Source organism: Hippocampus guttulatus, chromosome 11 (assembly GCF_054856545.1).
Source record: "Hippocampus guttulatus isolate MCC_2025c chromosome 11, RoL_Hgut_1.0, whole genome shotgun sequence".
Classification (NCBI taxonomy): Eukaryota; Metazoa; Chordata; class Actinopteri; order Syngnathiformes; family Syngnathidae; genus Hippocampus; species Hippocampus guttulatus.
Window position 1 is genome coordinate 13,277,025 of NC_141271.1, and position 19,338 is coordinate 13,296,362.

The 19,338-nt window shown below is 40.8% G+C and overlaps 1 protein-coding gene across 4 annotated transcripts; it reads right to left on the minus strand.

The window, feature by feature from the left end:
• Positions 1–678: 678 nt before the first annotated feature.
• morc3a (MORC family CW-type zinc finger 3a) lies at positions 679–18,356 on the minus strand. 4 transcript variants are annotated; one of them, XM_086123152.1, is made up of 19 exons: positions 18,258–18,356; positions 16,732–16,804; positions 15,360–15,492; positions 14,484–14,707; positions 13,933–14,089; positions 13,543–13,681; positions 13,263–13,391; positions 13,031–13,150; positions 11,625–11,722; positions 11,412–11,519; positions 9,694–9,822; positions 8,974–9,048; positions 8,851–8,890; positions 8,635–8,745; positions 7,361–7,457; positions 6,777–6,846; positions 5,575–6,328; positions 4,680–4,827; positions 679–1,314 (listed from the first exon to the last, which is right to left on the minus strand). In XM_086123152.1, the coding sequence occupies exons 1-19, from the start codon at positions 18,294–18,296 to the stop codon at positions 1,280–1,282; spliced, it is 2,679 nt and encodes an 892-aa protein (XP_085979278.1). In that variant the 5' UTR covers positions 18,297–18,356; the 3' UTR covers positions 679–1,279. The 4 variants fall into 4 exon arrangements, with proteins under 4 accessions (XP_085979278.1, XP_085979277.1, XP_085979279.1 ...); XM_086123151.1 differs by lacking the exon at positions 679–1,314 and adding an exon at positions 3,383–4,545 and having other exon boundaries at positions 4,652–4,827; positions 18,258–18,355; XM_086123153.1 differs by lacking the exon at positions 679–1,314 and adding an exon at positions 4,409–4,545.
• Between the last annotated feature and the right edge of the window lie 982 nt (positions 18,357–19,338).

The window sequence follows — 19,338 nt, forward strand, 5'->3', positions numbered from 1 at the left end:
TACACAGGAGGAGCTGAGATACGTCGCCTAAACTGCCGAAGGAGATGATGGGCCCTTACACGCACGCACACTTGGAATGCTGTTTCACTCTGACTTTGCAGATCCACAAGTCAATTGCATGTGGTCGCATGTGCACAACATACTTCTATTGCTTTGGGATGCAAGGGGCAACATTCACAGCCAGCCAACTACTTGTGGGTAAGCCACAGCCGCAGTCTAAAACTGCACAGCACGTGTCGTCCACACATGCAAAACTGCAGGTCTAGTTCAATAGAGCTGGCCCTTCAAGTCACACAAAGGTGCAAACGGTTGCACTTTGCGCAAAGTTTCACCGAGGTCTGTTAAATACCCTTTTAGGTAACAGACACAGCGACACAGCAAGGAGGAAAACAAGCACCTTGGCAGCAGTAACAACAAAATCATTGTCTCCTACCTCCCAGTGGTTCAACTTGTCTTTGACTGTCACAGTTACTTTGTGAGTTAACAAGCCCCCCCCCCCCTTACTTTTTCACATAGGGACAGATAGGTTTTTTTTGGTGCCTTAATAAATAGAATTGGCATTTAAAAACTGCATTTTGTATTGGTTTGACTAAACAAAACTTGTACATGACAAATATGCAAAGAACACAGAAATCAGGAAGGGGGTAAATACTATGAAGCAAATTTCTGTCAAAAAATACTTCCGCCGTTCACTCAGCTTAAGTGTCACATCAAATTTTATTAACACAGTTTAGCAGTTTTCATTCATCAAAAAGGCAATACAGAAAAAAAACATGAATGATGAATGGAAACGTACTGGACCAAAAAAAAAAAACACTCCCATCATCACATATAAACACAAACACACACGTGCGCACACGCACACACACACACAGCACATATTGACTTAAGACACGGCAAGGCGCTCCGGATCTACGTAGGTAAGGGAAGACAATTTTGATTGAACTGAAATACAGTACCGTAGTACCACATCTGTGGATTGTCGAAACCACTGATTCCCAACCACTGTTGTTAGTTTATCGTGACAGATTTCGACCAAAGTGCTGTGGGATATGATCTCATTTCACTTAGTTAAGTGTTCAAATTAACTTGCTGATGGTGTAGTGGTACATTCACCTGACTTGTGTGCGGGCAGCGTGGTATCAGTTCCCACTCAGGGATGGTGTGGATGTGAGTGTGAAGGGTTGTTTGGCTTGATACTGTATGTGCCCTGTGACTAACTGGCGACCACTACAAGGTGTAGTCCGCCTTCCAGGTGTAGTCCGCCTTCCATTATAAGTCAGCCGGGATAGGCTTCAGCAACTCCCCAAGACCCTGTTCAAGAAAAGCAGTGTTAAAAATGGATGGATGGATAGACTTCAAATTCTTTTTTTCCAAATGCACCTTTATATACTGATGTTAACGAAGTGTGGTGACAGGCGGAAAGAAAACACATTGTGGCTACAGTTGGCCCTCAAAGGGCCGTAATAATGAAACCATATAAAGGTTTAATTGCCATTATTCACAACGACTGGATGGCTAATATCTTAAAATCAAAAGGATAATAGTTGTTCAAGTTACTGTAGAAGGGGTTTAGTAACAACAACAAAAAATGCTGCAATATGGGAAAATTTTCATTTGCTACATATGACACTTTGAAATTTTGATAGATTTTAGCATGATGTTGGGCGACCGGATGTGGCCGCTGGGTCTGAGCATTATACCTGTGGGTTAAAATCTCATCAAGACAGTAGAAGGTACAACTAATCTGCCCCTTGTGTTCAACTAAGCAAATTATATACTGTATGTATTTATTGAGACAAGACAATAATTATTTCAGTATTCATACTTTTTGTGTTGCTGCTTGGTGGTGTATGTTGAGCTTTTTCTAAAGTAACATCTATGCCTTGACTGAATTAAGGCTGCCGGCGCAGTGGGTAGATGTGGTGAAAGCTGTAAAACCACCACCACAAACCAACCAAAGATGGTTTTGGTGAATAACATTGGTCAACAAGTTCTTACATTTTTTTGGTCTGAGATGTATCAACCCTATTCCAATGACGGTGATGTGTTGTGTTGAACTTAAAAAAAGAGTACCATGATGTACAAATCGTGTTCAACATATGTTTGTCATGAGGTGCGATGGTAAAGGACCAAAAACGCAGGATGGCACAGTGTACTGAACAAAAACACTGAGAGGGCACGCTCAAAAAAATAAACAACACAAACAAAGTCCTGAAAACCCCAATAAGTTAAAGTCACAAATAAACAAAAACGCACGACAGTAGCTTAAAGACTCAACAGCGAGTGGTTGGCGTGGCAGTCCTTATAAATAAAAAGGTCTGACGACAAAATGACAGGTGCAACGCTGGAGGAGAAGCCCTCCAACGCCACCTGCTGGAGACAAACAGAACAAACCCATGACAATCTCCCCCCCCCCCCACCCCCAAAAAAAACAGGATGGATCCTAGACGTCCATATGTCACCCAGTGGTGGCCGCTAGACATTCATTCATTCATTCATCTTCCGAACCGCTTCATCCTCACTAGGGTCGCGGGGGTGCTGGAGCCTATCCCAGCTGTCTTCGGGCAGTAGGCGGGGGACACCCCGAATTGGTAGCCAGACAATCGCAGGGCACACAGAGACGAACAACCATGCACGCCCTCACTCACACCTAGGGACAATTTAGAGTGATCAATCAGCCTGCCATGCATGTTTTTTGGAATGTGGGAGGAAACCGGAGTACCCGGAGAAAACCCACGCAGGCCCGGGGAGAACATTGCAAACTCCACACAGGGAGGCCGGAGCTGGAATCGAACCCGGTACCTCTGCACTGTGAAGTCGACGTGCTAACCACTGGACTACCGGGCCGCCCGCCGCTAGACATGCGGTGGTAAATTGACACGGGTGGTGTCCGCAGGAAGTGCACCGCTGGAACAGGAACAAGTGACAGACACGGGACGTGCGCTGCCGGAACAGTAATGTGTGGCGACTGCAGGACGTGCACCACCTAAACAGGGACATGTAGCGGCAGCAGTATGTGCACTGCCTGAATGGGTAACAGTGGCGGCCACAGGACGTGTGCCGCCGGAACATGTTGGCAATGGGATCAGGCCTCTGGTTCTGAGGGGGTCCATTCTTGGTCGGATTGCTCTGTCATGAGGTGCGATGGTAGTTCACTTTTTTTTTCTGGACATTTTGCAAGAAAACCGTAACATATTATGACTATTCTCCCAGTGTATTGAAAAGAGTTGTCTCTAAAGAATGATTTACAATGGCGACATCATTTGTAATGCTATTTCCTTTGTTAATGCTGGCTAAGATTACTGGATACACACTGTAGACTAATACAAAAATAACAGGCTTGTAGCAGCCCTGCTTTTAGAGCGCAGAGGCAAGGTACTTTCCAACAAGGTTTTACTTTATTCTATTGTTAGGCATACTTTCCATTAGTTCGAGCAATATTATCTCATCCATCCATTTTCCGATCCGCTTTATCCTCACAAGGGTCACGGGAGGTGCTGGAGCCTATCCCAGCTGTCTTCAGGCAGTCGGCGGGGGGGGGGCACCCTGAACCAGTTGCCAGCTAATCGCAGGGCACACAGAGACGAACAACTATCCACGCTCACACTCACACCTAAGGACAATTTAGTGTTCTGCACCTGCCGTGCATGTTTTTGGAACATGGGAGGAAATCGGAGTGCCCGGAGAAAACCCACGCAGGCACGGGGAGAACATGCAAACTCCACACAGGGAGGCCGGAGACGGAATCGAACCCTGCAGCTCTGCACTGTGAGGTCGACGCGCTAACGACATTATCTCATCAAGTGTATATAAAGGTTGTCGTCCCAGCAAGTGGAGCTTATGTTCTTTGGTGCAGCAAATGGAATGAGAAATGCGCACAGGCTCGGTAACGTAGTATCTACAAACTTTTATCTGTGAAAAAAAATATATAATAAAGGAACAGAATATGATGTACAAAGTATAAAAATATACATTTAAACACTTTCCACAGATTTGGATTAAAAAAAACCCCCAGCACTCTGTATAAAGTTGAGTTGGTTTGTATCAGCAGTTCATTATTTACATGAACAAACTGTACTCTCTACTTTCATTGTAAAAAGTTGAAGTTCGCTTCATTTAGATTTTTACATGCTGGGGTGTGAGTGAACAGTGATCTTTTCATTATCCCTGATTATGTTTTCATGTGATCATCATAACTGACAGCCATTCAGTCCAATGAAGACTTAAAATTCCCATAGGTGTAAATAATTGTTTGTCAGAATGTGCTTTGCGATGACAGTCATCATGTAATGAGTATGATAGAACATGATAGAAAATGGATGGATGAAGGAATTTGAATTCCTCAGAAGATCAAGGGGGGAAAAAAATCTGTATTGGCTCCAGTTTGGACATGGTGAGTTACTTCTCCGTTAAGAGTTCTGAGCGAGATATTGTTCCAGAATCTCATCAATTACGTCACACTCATAATTGACTTGGCCCAGGTCCAGGTAAGGCACACTGTTGACAAGAAGGCGTCCTATGTTGTGACGCAGCTCAATCAGCCTGAGGGAAAGGGGGAGAGAAGCCAAGATACGGTGCATTGTTGGAAAAGTGGTCAGTCACACACCACTGAATGAATAAATGCACCCCCCCACCCAAACACACACACCTTTGGAAGTGATCTGAGCTTGAAGTACCGTTTGCTGGTTCTGTGGACGAATCTTCCATTTGTATCACCACTCCGCTTCCACTCTGGATCGTTATTTCTTCCGCTTGCTGCAACTTCTTCCTGAGCTCTTCACACTGGCACGACAGCTTTGCCTTTTCTTCCTCTAGATTCTTCAACTGAGAGATCCCCAGAGGTTGGGACAAAGCAAGCGTCAGACACAGCAAACAAACAAAAGAAAAAAAAAAGACAGGCAAGAAAAAAAAATAATAATATGAAGCACGCGGTGCAGTTTTAATAACGTTGTGCCTGAACGAGATCAATGATAGAATATTTTTGGCAAATGTGAACTAAATGTCATGTATTTCTGCATTATGAAACATTTTGCACTCATTCTGGCCCCCCGAGAACAACTTTGAATGAAAGTTTTTTTGTTGTTTTTTTTCCGGACAAGGGCCAGGTTTCATTAGTCTTCCTGGAGAAAAAGCCTGCAAAAGACAAGAGTAAAGGAACCTTCATATGAACAGGGGATAAAGACTTCATTTGGCAACATAAGGCCCTGAGTCTCGTGCATCTGTTACTTGTGTATTAGTCCCTGGTAGACATAATATCATTTCCCTTTGGATTTTCGGCAGTGGTTTGCAGGAAGTCACAGGTGTGTGTATGTTCTATGGTAGCCTGAAGACAAAATGGGGGGTTAGTTTGAGTGTGGGCGACAGCTCGTTTCCTACCTCAGCCTGATTCCTACTTTAGATTGTATTTGCGCTTGCACATAAACACCACGGTCCTTAATTCCTCATTTAAAAAAAGCGCATTCAAGCACTAAGAAGTTTCTTCATGAGATTGTAAGGCAAAACTTGCAGCTTGTCAACTAGTGTGGACTGACTGGGTGGCCACCAGGTCCAGCATGGAGTTGGAACACTGACCTGAGAAAGCAGTTGATTCCTCTCCCTGGTTCTTTGATCCAGTTCCTGGACAAGAGAGTCAACTTGCCAAGTGATTTCGCCCAAATCTTTCTCGGCCTGGGCAGGACTAGGGTTCGTCCAAGCACCTTCCAATAAATCAGCCCTGTTGCTCACAAGCTGATTTATTTTTTCTTCAGCTTTCTCAAACAAGCTTTTGTAGTCTTTAGGCGGCCACGTTTCCTCTGTCTGGGTCGATTGATGGAAACAATTTAATGAAAAGGGCATTTTATTCTGTCCTGGCTCCTTAACATCTTTTTGTTCCAGTGCCTCTGTAGGCCGTGGTACAAATTCTGAGATGTCATCATATTCATCGCTATCTATATACACAATCTGATTGCAGTCATCTGTGGCCTGAACTTCGCTATTGTTTTCTTCTTTAATTCTTCTTGAAAACTGAGTACCACGTTCGGCGGTTGCAACAACCCCAGCGTCTGTTTGGTCCGGATTTCTGTTCTTCATCTCCTCATCCTCCTTTTCATCCTTTATATTTGGCGCTTGCGTCTGGTTGATGACAAGAGGCGGTGCAAGGGAGGAACTGCTTCCCTCATTGACCGAATCCATGAAGCCTGCGCCGGCATTTTTCATTTCAATGGCCTCATTTCTGAGTGGGCTCACATCTCCTGATGACGAAGCATCTGAAGCACTTTGATGTAAGACATTTTGATTACAATTTGTAGGCGTGCTTTGTGACTCTGCAGACGTCCTTCTTTTTTTGCTGTTAAACATGGAAAAATCACAAAAAGTGCGCTTATTTGATGAGGTACATACAGAACAGAGCTACCAACCTGCCTGTAGAAATTCACTCCACATGGAACAATGTTTTGTGTGTGTGTGCATATATATTTATATAAAAACTGTGTGCCACTGCCCTTGTTCATTGTCACTAATATGAATCTATTATGACTAGCAGTGATCATGGTTAGCCTTAAGTAGCTTTCATCTAACGTCCAACTCATCTGTCAGTTTCCACTGCCCCTGAGCCAGCGAGCCATTATGTCACTGGAGCTACCGAAAACGCAGCGGCGGATTGTCACGCATACTATACGTCGCAATTATCTACCATAGTATTTGTACTTGTTTCCAACCTGTTTGAGCAATATAATACAATATGGCACTTTCACAACAGTGTGTAAAATAACAAGGCCTCAACTTAGGATACCTACCTTGAAGTTTGGAACAAGGAGTACACGCTTGAAATAATTGGTAAACCATTACTACTGGGTGGGCTGCTAGCTAGAAAGAGAAAAGAAGTAGGATATGTTCATACTTTTTAGCAATTTGCTTTGACTAAAACAAACTTACATAATTGCTCTGTGTGTTTAGTTTGGTTTCGTGTGAACGCGATTATAAGAAAGCCTAAGGAGCACCAAACAAATAGACTGAGGCCGGTGTGGTAGAGCAGGCTTTGGTTGAGATATGAATTAACTAACGTTGTCAATTAGCCAGCTAGCATTTCTGAATGTAAGATTTGCAGTTTCCACATACACAATACGTCACAAATTAACAACGTGACAAGACGAATTGGATCCAAACGCAATTTCACTTTTAGCTGAAAAAGGAAAAATCCTCTTTGCTTGAGATTATGCCATTACTGGGTTGTTATGGGTTTAAAATGCAATCTTATGGGCTTCATATCTCAGGTTCCTGCTCTGGGGTGTCATGCCCATACAATCAGGTTGACTTTTAGACCAATCATAAACATACGTGCATGATTTCAAATCTATATTTCTTTAAAACTACAACTCACAAACAGCGGCAATCCCTGGAGAAGAAGAAGCTTCCAGTTCTAACACCCTGCTCAACCTACTCCCTGAGGTCGTGGGAGTAGAGGGCGGATGGATGATCTGGAGATAAAATGAATTTAAAAAAGACATGAATGGGGACATCATGGAAATGTCACTTTTGGTTGAGTGTATAGAAATAGTTGGTCTCTTTAGCGTCTGTCAATTGATCACGTGTAAAATTAAAAAAACAAGTTAATATTTTGCAATGGGTGTACCAACATATCCCTATTCTGGAACATTACCGAATAAGAATATAATTGTAAATAAGCATACAGTGAACCCCGTCAAGTAGCGTGTGATGTCAGCGAGTCTGCATGGGAGTGTCTCGGTGAGCTATGGATGACAGCACCGGCTGGGTATGTTGTTCATTGCATTTATGCGTTTTACTGTTCTCTCAACGTTTGGTCAAGTGCATTGCTGACTGTGGCTCTCCTATCCCACATGGAACAGTATTTCAGTAAGTGGAACTTATTCATTCCATTATTTCGTTCGCAAACCCAGGTAAAGTTCCCCATTGAAATGAAAGGGAATGCAATTCATCTGTTCTAGCTGCTGCAAAAAGTTAGATTTACTTTTTTAATCATTGATGTGATTTTCATACGGAACGTAAAGAGGTAAGCGAAAACAGCCTTTATTATGAACAAATAACAGTGTGTTCCCTATCAAATTACTATTCAACATCATAAGGCTTCTTTATACATCACTGGGGAAATGCTGAGCACAGTTTGTCTTTATACTCACGCATTGTTTTGAAAATGGGTTTCAGTTTCATTTTAAGTCGGAGGTTGTTGCTATGGCTTGGATTGGGTAGGACAGGACAAGGTGGAGTTTTCTCTACATTTCCTGGCCAATTCCTGACAATGTTTTTACTTTGCGGGACAAGGTACAGAGCGACAACGATTGAGACCATGCCTGCTATAACAAAAGGACCTATATGACTCGATGATGCATTGAACTGCATTGTGAAATAATAAACCTTGCTTGAACCTGCTAAGTTAGCTGTTGCTTGTTTCAGAGGAATCGTGCTCTGCTGGACAGCCTGTATGTCTTTGCTCCAAGACTTACGTACTCTTTGTTTGTGTGCATATACGTTAAGTGTTTTCAGGTCAGCAAATCAAAAAGAGTTAACCAAGGTGATGTTACCAAATTCAACACGCGAAGCGAGCTGTTTCATAGACTATTTGTAAGGTCGATAAAATGGAGGGTTCACTGTAGCCTATAGGTGAATGGAACACACCTTTTGTTGGAGCTTGCGTTTGAGGTCATTCTGCTGCTGTTGAAGCGCCTGACTTTGCACCCGCATCTTATTTAGGCGTTGCTCTTCCATACGCCATTGATTCTCCTCAACCTAATGAAAAAACACATTTAAACGCAGTGCAAAAACAGCTCCGCATACACAAACAGTTTTGGAACATTAGGAAAAATAAACATTGATTGCTGGACTTGTTCTTACCTTCTGCTTACTTTTTAGCTTCTTTTTGTCTTCCCTCTCTCTGTAATGAATACATATACTGTATCACAAACAGTCAGATTATAACTTTATCAATGATTAGAAGGAAAAACAAAACACGCATACTTTTGCTTGTAGGTTTTTGTGTATGAAGGTTGGTCGTCATCGGAGTCCTCAGCCTCTTCTTCAACCTCACAATTCCTGGCAAAACACGTAAATAGTACTGAAATCATGGGATTAAATCCTTAGAAGCTGTTTTTTCCCCGAGAGACCAACACACCCGTAATTCCCTGTAAAGTGAACAGAAGGAATTTAGAGTAGGGTAACTGAAGGTCAGTCAGGCGGTTTAACGGCTCTATGATTCAGAAACCTTTGTCAACTTAAGATAGCATTTGATTTGAAAAAGCCAGTGAGGAAGTTACCATAAGAAAATATTTACAAAAATTGGACCAGTGACGACAATATCAATGAAAGCTCTATTCTCAGCCATTAAACCCACAAACGTGTTACGAGTTTATTCTCTTACAATTAAGAATTCATTCTTAAGAAAAAAAACAACCCTTTGTTCTAGTAACATAACTTTACTGTCAAAAAAATAATGCTTTATTCTCCTTATATTTATTCTTAGAACATGTTCTTTTCTACTGCAAATGTATTCTTATTATAATCATAATTTTATTCTCATATTGCAATGTTTTTCATGGAGTGGAGTGTGTGACCTTTGCCTTGTAGTATTACTTTGGTTCCAGTTGTAGACCCAATATGCCTTCAGTAATACTGTAGTGGCTTGGGGAAGTATTTAGTTTATGATGTATTGTCTGGACACATCCTGATAAAACTGAATACCTGAACTGAGGATCAGGATTCATGTGACAGAACCAGCTCTCCGGCAGCCTGCTGCAGTCGATGGCGTCAGGCAGTTTGCGCCATTTCCTGCAGTGTCCACACATTACCCAGTTTTGATCCGGACGCTTGCTGTAAACAAAAAAGAAGTACAATAAATCAAGCAGAATAGGCATCTTCAGCCTGTCATCGCCTGCAAAAGATGTTTCCTAAAACGAAAAGAGCAGGCAGTGGGGAGCCTGCTTGCCCCCCGGGGACATTTGCTACCGGATACGCCCTTGATCCATGGAGAAAGTGGAGAACGGTGTGCCTGTCAATACTGTCCGTTGAGGATGTGGAAGACATCTACATTATCGGCCTTTTGATAACAGGTATGCTGCTGTTTGGTGTTGGCAGCTTTCTGTTCTATCGCAAAATTCAACCGACGGGAGCGGCTTTATTGGAAGTGAAGAAGCTGCCGGTCATTCTGGATGGTTTGGCGCGAATCTCCAACACTCAGACTCAAGCGGTGACTGAGCTCAACCGCAATATTGATGCGGTTTTGGAGCGACTCCGTACAATCGACAACAACATGGAGAAGTTGGAATCCGCGCTGCGGAAAGAGATTGAGGATTTGGCTGATCGGCGCCAGTGAAGAGATACAGGCCACGGACTCAAGGCTGTCTGAAATTGTTGGCGGCCGTCCCTCCAAAACAAACAACGCTATCTGGCCCTTTCCCCTGGATGGAAGTATGCATGGAATCTAGGGCCCCCACCATCACCCCCCTCCTTCTGGGCCATGGACTGATAAGCCGGGACTGTCTTCATGAGCAGACCTCGACGAAGCGGCTATGACCTGTACACGCATACACATACACAAATGGACAACCACACGCGCATACACATCCTTATTATCACCGTCTTCATCGCTCCGATTCTTTTCCCCCGCGACGTGGTTCGACCTGCAGAACGCTCGTGTCCGTGCAGCTGGCCAGGACTGCCGCGTCGCGGTCACCCCCCCCCCCCTTCCCATTCATCCTCCCCCTTTTTACATGTTATGTCTTGTGACTTGTTGTAACTGTCCTATGCTTATTTATGTGCTAGGGTCTTTTTTTATCCTGGACTTAAATTATCCTCAGAAGAGGATAGTTCGAGCGTGGTTTTTTTCCCCTCTCCCTACCCAGCGTTTTCCTTTCTGAATTCTGACTGTAATTTCCCCATTGCGGGACAAATAAAGGGATATCTTATCTTATCTTATCTTAAATGCTGCGTTTGCACCAGCTTGTGATTCAAATCATCAGTGGACATCAAACATTCAAATCCCATCAATATTTAAATGAACATTCAGCATCATGGAAAAAAACAACCACACCACACCAAAATTCTCCTCTTCTAATATGATCAACTAGGCTGGGCGAGATCCAGAGCGCCTTTCAAGCAAAACGCAGAAACCCCATTAATGCATAATTTTTAAATGAAAAAAAATGGACATACGTGTCTTTCACTGGACAGCAACAACATGATCAACTCAACTTGATCCTGAACACGAAATGTTGGAAAAGCCAAAATACATCACCTTTAAATAATTTTCTTATCTCAATGTGAAAATTGGACAGATAAAAACTGACAATGCGATAACTACATATAAAATTGAAAAAACAAAACAAAAAGAAACAAAAGGTTTTCCCTAATCAAATTTCATGATTCTGGCTATACACATTTGGTTTTGTATCAATACAAACCTGATCTCACCTACTTCCACCACTTTGCCTGGGTCGCCACTGGTCAGCCTGAAGCGGATTTCATTGCAATATTCATCCAGTTTGGTTGTCAAACTGCTCATTGTTTTTCTGTTTAAAAATAAAAAATAAAAAAATCAAGCACATCGACTGATGTTGATGTCCTGTGATTAGCTCACAATGGCCACATTTCAAGATATCGTAGGCACTCTTTACCTGTACTTGTCATTCTCAATAAAACTTTGCTTGTTGTGCATGGGCTCCAGGAAGTTGCACTCTATGATCCCGATAACACCAACACCTTTGTTGTTTGGCTGTGGCATGTCAACAGAGGTATAAAGAGTTTAAGGGCTGAAGTATTCCCCTATCCTACTGAGCGGCAAACAAGTTTGACTGTTTTTTTTTTAAGGCAGCAAATGTTGCGTTCTCATCAGGGTTCATCAGGATTCAGTCAAGGTTGTAGATGTTTGCCAAACAGTCGCCAGACATTCACCTGTACTTTCTCCGTCACGAAAAAGAAAAATATTAAGACTGATGCCGAACGCATTGTGAATGACCTTGAATGAACCCTGACGAACCCTGAGATTTCCTGGACAAGTTAATAAAGGTCTTGAGATAGATTTATTAAATTTCAATAGCCGGAAGTTTTACCCAGGAACTAAAACGTTTTTAACAATGGCGAGCAATCAGATGCGCTGACTTTCATTGACAACCATTTAAAAGTTCTTCTGACTTGGACCTTTAGGAGCAATAGTGCTGACCCAATTGAATAGAATTTGTAATTGAAATAATTTTAGCAATGGCATTATTTTCAAATAAACAGATTTAAAATTCATCCTCACAGGGTCGGCCTGATGTCTATGGTGCAAGTGAGCTGGCATTAAGCATCTCAGATGATTATAATATATTTTATTTAAATTGTATTGTCATGTACTGTATATTTCATATTTTTGTCATGTTATTCGATACTGCTTCTGAACTGTGCTAGCTGTATGTGGTGCAGTTACTTGTATTTTTGTATTGATGGTTCCTATAACAGCGATGTGATAGTGGTTGTGTTAAGATCTGAAAATACATTGGGTTCGTCCCATGTATGAAATGTACGGCCTGACGCAGCTTTTGTCATTTATCAGGGCCCAAGAAGACCGTGCCTGGGTAGGTAACACTTTCAAGATTTCCAGCAATCTTTGGGTTTGCAGCGCTGTACACATTCAATTCAATTCAATTGTATTTATTGGGGAACTTTCGAACAGCCATCGCTGCATACAAAGTGCTGTACATGGAGCAATTTAACATATACAATAAACAGTAAAACAAATCGGTTACAAAGACGGTAGAAAGCACCGAATAGTAAAACCAAGAACAAATCTAAGTCATGCCGAGTCGAATGCCAAACAATACAAGTGAGTTTTGAGGAGGGATTTGAAGATGGGCAGCGAGGAGGCTTGCCGAATATTCAGTGGGAGGTCATTCCAGAGAGAATTTCACACACATGTGAAAGAAACAAGAGTGATCGATCGTCCCTGGTGCTTTATACATATTGTGTTGCTAACATTCACAAGTCGAGACATGAAAAAAAAAATACATTAATTTCAGTCGATTACTGATGTTGCAAAACTCACCTTGAGTTGGCAGCCAATGCGCTCATAGGCCTTTATGAGACGGTTCTTGTGATACATCATGATGCCATAGTGGTCTCTACTTTTGGTGTTGTAACCAAAAGTGATGGGGACTCTTTTGGTCTGCCATACAATTTAAGGAAATGACATTGGCACAGCTGACATGCTCACATAATTACATGATCAAAAAAAACAACAAAAAAACAATAACATCATTCTAGTAACAAGAGGATACAAGAGACATGGGCTTATAGTGGTCTGTTTTGCTGTTGGCCAGACTTTTGACAATCAGCTGAGTTTTCACCTTCTGCCCTCGTACAACAACATGCATGCGAGGTTTCAGGTACAAGATACTGCAGTACGCCTGTACGCATGGGAAAAAATAATACAGTAAGATATACTGCACATAACATAGATAACATGATGTAATGTGTGTTATGTTTTTTCAATGTGCCATATTATGTCAGTGGTTGATGTCATACTGTGCAATTACTGTGTGAGGCAATGCTTCTTACCCGTAGTGAGTATACACTCTCAGGTACATGTGAGGGGATTCTCTCACCAGGCCGGGTGAACTCCTCATAGACATCAGACGGAATTTGAATATCGTACCGGTCTGTCTGAAAATCAAACTCCAATGCACCAGTGGATGTCCTGACAGAAAGAAAATAGATAAATTGGGATCAGAATTATAATCAATACAATGGCTTTACAGTTTTAAAAAATATAAAGGTGCCATTTAAAAAGTTGTTTATGTTAAACATTGGCCAAAATGAATAATTCTAAATATTTTGAAAATATTTTGGAAAGATTCATGGCCAATGTGGCAAATGTGCTTAAATGGCAAATTACTCAACCTCATGCCCACACTCTACCTATTAGAAGAAATCATATGAACTGTTAACCTGCGTAGGTTCCAGATGATGATGCGTGTTCCGGTCGTGGTGGTGGAGCAAGTAGATGTGATGGCGCTGATCTCAGTGAGCAGGTCTGTCTCAGTCTTGAAGGGAGAATAGTGCAGAATGTCTTGCAGACTGGCTTTGTGCTCTTCTTTTACATGCAGTACAGTGTGCGTCAAGGACAAAAGATCATAGACAAAGCTGAATAGAAATATGCATATATATGTACCTAATATATAGGTACATTTCAAATTACAATAGTGAGAAAACTTTTGTCGTTAGTTCACAAAAAAATTTATAATAAAATAATAATTTTCAAAAAAATATTTAAATATATTTATGACAAACAGTAAATTATTTTATAATTTTACTTTATAATTTTTATTACTAGAATTTAAAGCCTACACAATACAAAATTCACCATTTAAAATTTTTGAATCCCGCATGAGAAATGATTTTTAGTAAGCGTTCTGAAAAGTACTGCATTGTGTTGATTGACCTGTAAGAGTTACATGAGTTTTTCTTTTGAGATGCACCTCGTGTATAGAAAAGGATATAGTTGCGGTTTGTGTGCTCAAAACAAACAATGGGCACGATTATCTGTTGGGCGTTGATCTCTTCCAGGTACGTTTGAGAGAGCATCCCGACGCACGACACATTGTTGGACCTGGAAAAGACTAATGCGTCTTTCCCGAGACGCATGGATCCAGATTTGAAACCGTTGCCATACATCCCGATGGGCTCCACACCATTTACGGCAACTTTGTCGCTGTAGCCGAAGCTTAAAAAATACAGAAAGACGCACATGTAAAACAAATTGCAGTTTTACAAAAATAAACAACCAGATAGAAGTATAATTCGAATTACCGATCAGCAGAAGAGCATGAACAAGGCTTTGCCAATAATAATGTTCCGTTTTGATTGGCTGACAGTGACAGGGAGGTATTCATTTAACAATATGTTCACTATTATCCTTGTAGTTTGCATTATTGTGTTGAAGTATACTGAGTGACAATTCTTGTACATAATATATAAAAGAAATATATATGTGGTTTAGCATTAAAACAGGTAAAATATCAGACACGGCTCTAAATGTGTAAAGAGAGAAATTCCAATGCAGCTCTTTTATTGGGTTTCAATATGATTGTACGTGTGCACTACGAATTGAAGCACTGTTCCTCTGCAATAGATCAGAGGCACCTTTTTAACTACATTGCATTTTAAAGAAAAAGAAGATGAACTACAACCATCACTTAATGCAACACGGGTATAGAAACAGGAGTTCAGAACATTCAATAAGCTTCTCAAATTCTCATATCCATTTAGAAATGATAGTGGAGACAATAATTAATTGATCGTATTTTTTTGCCTTACTCATTTCCGGAAACTAGTCAAAAGTCTGTTCCGAGTCTCCATGTTCAAGGTGTGGGTACCTGAGCATTTTATGCATGGCCTTGTGGTCCAAACCATTCCCATTATCCATGAAACTGAGGCATTCGTGTCCTTTGACAACAGTCTTATCGATCCAAAATGCATCGGCCTGGGCATCTGGATCGCAGGCATTGTCTGGCAAAATGAATAGGAGCAGCTGTTTGTTTTCTTGTTAACAGTAAATAGTGTTGGCGGAATAAAAGAATGTCTGGATGAGTTTCAAACGGACACACTCATTATAATAACAACTGCCACTGATAGACTGTATCTTGAAAGGCATTGTGGTCTGCAATTCAAGTAAACTTGGAATGTCGAAATCGTACGGCATTGCAGCATTTAGCAAAACCCGTTAAGCATTCAGTTTGTATGTACCTAGTTCACTCCTTGGCTTTTGTTACAGTTTATGACCATAATTTGAAGGGGGCAAAGTCCAAAAGCATATCTAAGTGTGTGATAAGAAATCATGGAAAAATAGCATTCCCTAGGGAAAATCGAAAGTGAGGCTAAATTAAGCAGGCTACATGTAGATATCATGGTGAGCCAATATCACCATAGAATATCTGAGATTAATCAATTTCACTCCCCAAAAACGGAGGTATCCAATTAACTTCATATTATCTGAATTAACGAGACGCTGTACTATGAGAAGTGCATGTTGGTCAAAATTGCACAGTTTTAAACTGCAAGTAGACAATTTACATATATTCAAACAGCAAAACACGAGTTTGCTGACAGGGTGGAAATTGTTGTCAAATGTTTTATGAGCACATGGTGGACCTTTCCTTCGCAATTTTTTCAGGTGGAAGCTGATTCTGTACTGCTTAACAAACATATTTTTAATTTCCGTAAGGTTTTTATATCACTTGATTTTTCTCTATGACGGTGACCATTGAATTTGACAACATCCAACTGCGATAATCTGTCGTTTATCATCGATGTTACGTTCCAGATCACCCTAATAGACAAAAAACAGCAAAGTAGTGGTGACCGTTCATTTATTTTAATATTTCTATATTGTAAAGCTTTATGCAGTATGTCAACAATATATGCATGCAAGGTGCAGGTATTATTTTTGTCCACCAAGGGTCAACATTCTGACTTTCTACACTGTAGTATCTGCCTTTCAAAGACTGACTGGGCCTGTTAAGTGACAGGAAAGTCTATGAATGATAACACAGGTCTATTGCAATTTTTAATCAGAGATGGCTTTATGTGTCATTATGTCTCCTAACCCTATGTATATAACCCTTCACCCTTCCAGTTTTAGATTATTATTTTGGGGAGGAAAAAAAAGTTTTATACTCAAGAAATTACAGGATGTAACTGAGATTTTTTTTTTCTTTCTTGTATTCCACTTAGGTCATGATGACTCACCTATGAGCTCAGCAATGGCACTGAAAGGCCAGGTGTGGCTGGTAGAATTGGTATGAAGGTACTTGGGAGAAAGCTGCAAATGAAGCGAAAACAATGACAACAGATCTTCAGTAAGCATGCCTTTGAAACTTGTCATTTACCCCACCGAAACACATTTTATTTCAGATTTGGATTCTTGTCAGTTCAGCACAATATGGCTAAAAATGGGGATGACAATGAATTATGATGTCATACCGATAAACCCTTTAAAGTAGCTTTCATTGGGAAAAAAAAAACAAAAAAACAAAGCAAGAATGACGATGATAATCCAGGAAAGCAAGATCCGGACTTGGGCTGTCAGTACATTTGGGTGGACAAATCAACATTCCTTTCTTCTGAATCCACCCGGTCACAAATTTAGGTCAGATTAACAAAACATGGCATTGACAGTGTGGGATTTCTTCACTGTTTTGAGGAAGGCATTTTGTGAGTTCCTTGCACCAAATGTTCTGCAAACAATCCACAAGTGGAGGGGGCTAACAAACCTCAACACAACAACGTCTCCAGGTGCAACAACTTCAACAAATCTTATCAGCCACTCAAACACAGTCATCACTCAAGCAGTATTTTAAAAGATTAGAAAGACACTGCCTGAAAGCCAGTCACCCGGGACTTGTTCACGTTGCCACAGCTTTTGGAAAAGTATTCAACTTTGTACCGGAGAGGATCTGAGGGCTCACACAACCTCTGATTACATCATGGAAATGATGGCGGTTGACACCCAACCCTTGACCATCGTTGAGGACACTGGCTTTTTTTGGCCAATAAACCATTTGGCGCCTATTTTTCAAAAGAATGTTTGCCAGCAAAATATGATGTAATCGCCAGACTCTTGCATGCGCTGATAGAGAGAAATAAGGACATCAGAGTTTATTACTGATTTTTGGATGTGTAATTTTAGCCTTGCTGGCTTGCTACGCATGATGCATAATGGCTGGATGAACACTTCCTGACTTATGAATAATAACACCGAATAATAATAATATGATTTTTTTTTAGGCTGATGACGATTTTTGGCAGACAAAAATAACTATAATTAGCCAATTTAAAATATATATGATGCTTTTTATGGATTTTGTTATTATCCTTTAATGTGAATTCATTTGAATTTAGTGAGTGAGTAGCTGTTGAAAAGTTGTAGTTTGCGTTTGGTACAAGTGTGTTCCGACTACAGATCTTTTCCAGATCATGTTTCCATTATGAGACCTATTTTATTGGGTAACACCTGTATTAAGCTAAATGATATGAACACTGTACACCTATAGAACAATTTCAGAGATATTGCTGTAGGTTACGTTTATTAATAATAATTAGTTGTGGTGCTTGCTCCTTATCTCATCGCTTATGCTCATTTAGACGTCGTGTTTGAGCAGGCAGCGTTTTAAATTCAGCTAAAGGAGTTTGACTGTTTACGAACGGCTATATGTTGTGAAAACGCTGTAAATAGATTGTTGCAGGCGAGAAACACCTTATTTTCGACTACTTACAGTGCTCAGAGGAATGCCGCGGTCCTGTCGTACAGCCATTGCAGTTCTTGGCGGCGGAAGTGACGTCTTACAGGACCTCCAAGCATTTAATTAACACTGGCCGAGCCATGGCAGTGCAAACGTTTATGTACTGTATCAATGCAAATAAGTGTGACTTTTACATGTGTTTACCATGCGATATAAATATAACTGTAGATCTGTTTATTATTTTGGTAATGTCCCAATTACATAGGCCATTCTAACCCGCTGTTATACCACCCGTCCACAAGGTGTCGCGGGAGCTCTAGGGTTGATTGGCAACACGAGGAAGCCTGTAACACATTCTTGGTGCTGCTGAGTAAAAACTACTTTCAAGCTCATAAACGGACTGGTCTCTTCATAGCAAAACTACAATAACCTATCTTTTTTTTTTTACTTACACATGGCTAGCATTTTTTAACTCGTTCGTTACTCAACATCGGTCAGTTTCGTTTTCCACGGATTTCAGAGTAAAAAAAAACTGAGTGAAAACAGATGTACCGTGTTGATGAAAAGTCTGACTTTTACATGTTTTTAGCATGGGATATAAATATAACCGATCTTGCATTTATATTTGTACTTACACATGTATACGTGTACGTGTGCGTGTGTGGACAAAAATGAATTTATTAGAAGCAAAAGACCACATCTAAACAAGGGGTGACAATAGCTCTCGCTGTGGTACATTTTAGAACTACAGTTGTCAATTGTAGTAGGGGGACACGGATAATAATTTTGTTTTGATTATCACTGATCCCGATATTTAAAATACCTGGCCTGGCTATACCCATTTTATTCCTTCACTGTCATTAGCAGACACTTTCGATGTTCCAATTTTGTATTATTGTAAAACAGTGAATATCAGTGAAACAATACAAACGGCTTGTTTTAACTGCACATGAAGTTCTCTCAAATAAAACTGAAAAGCCAGTTAGTCATCTCACAGCAGAAAAGGACAGGGACTGACTTTTTCATACCTTTGCAGATGAAGATGAGATCAGTGGAGAAAATCGGTTTCATTTTAAGGGATTGGCCTATCACCATTCCCCCAAAATTAAGGAAA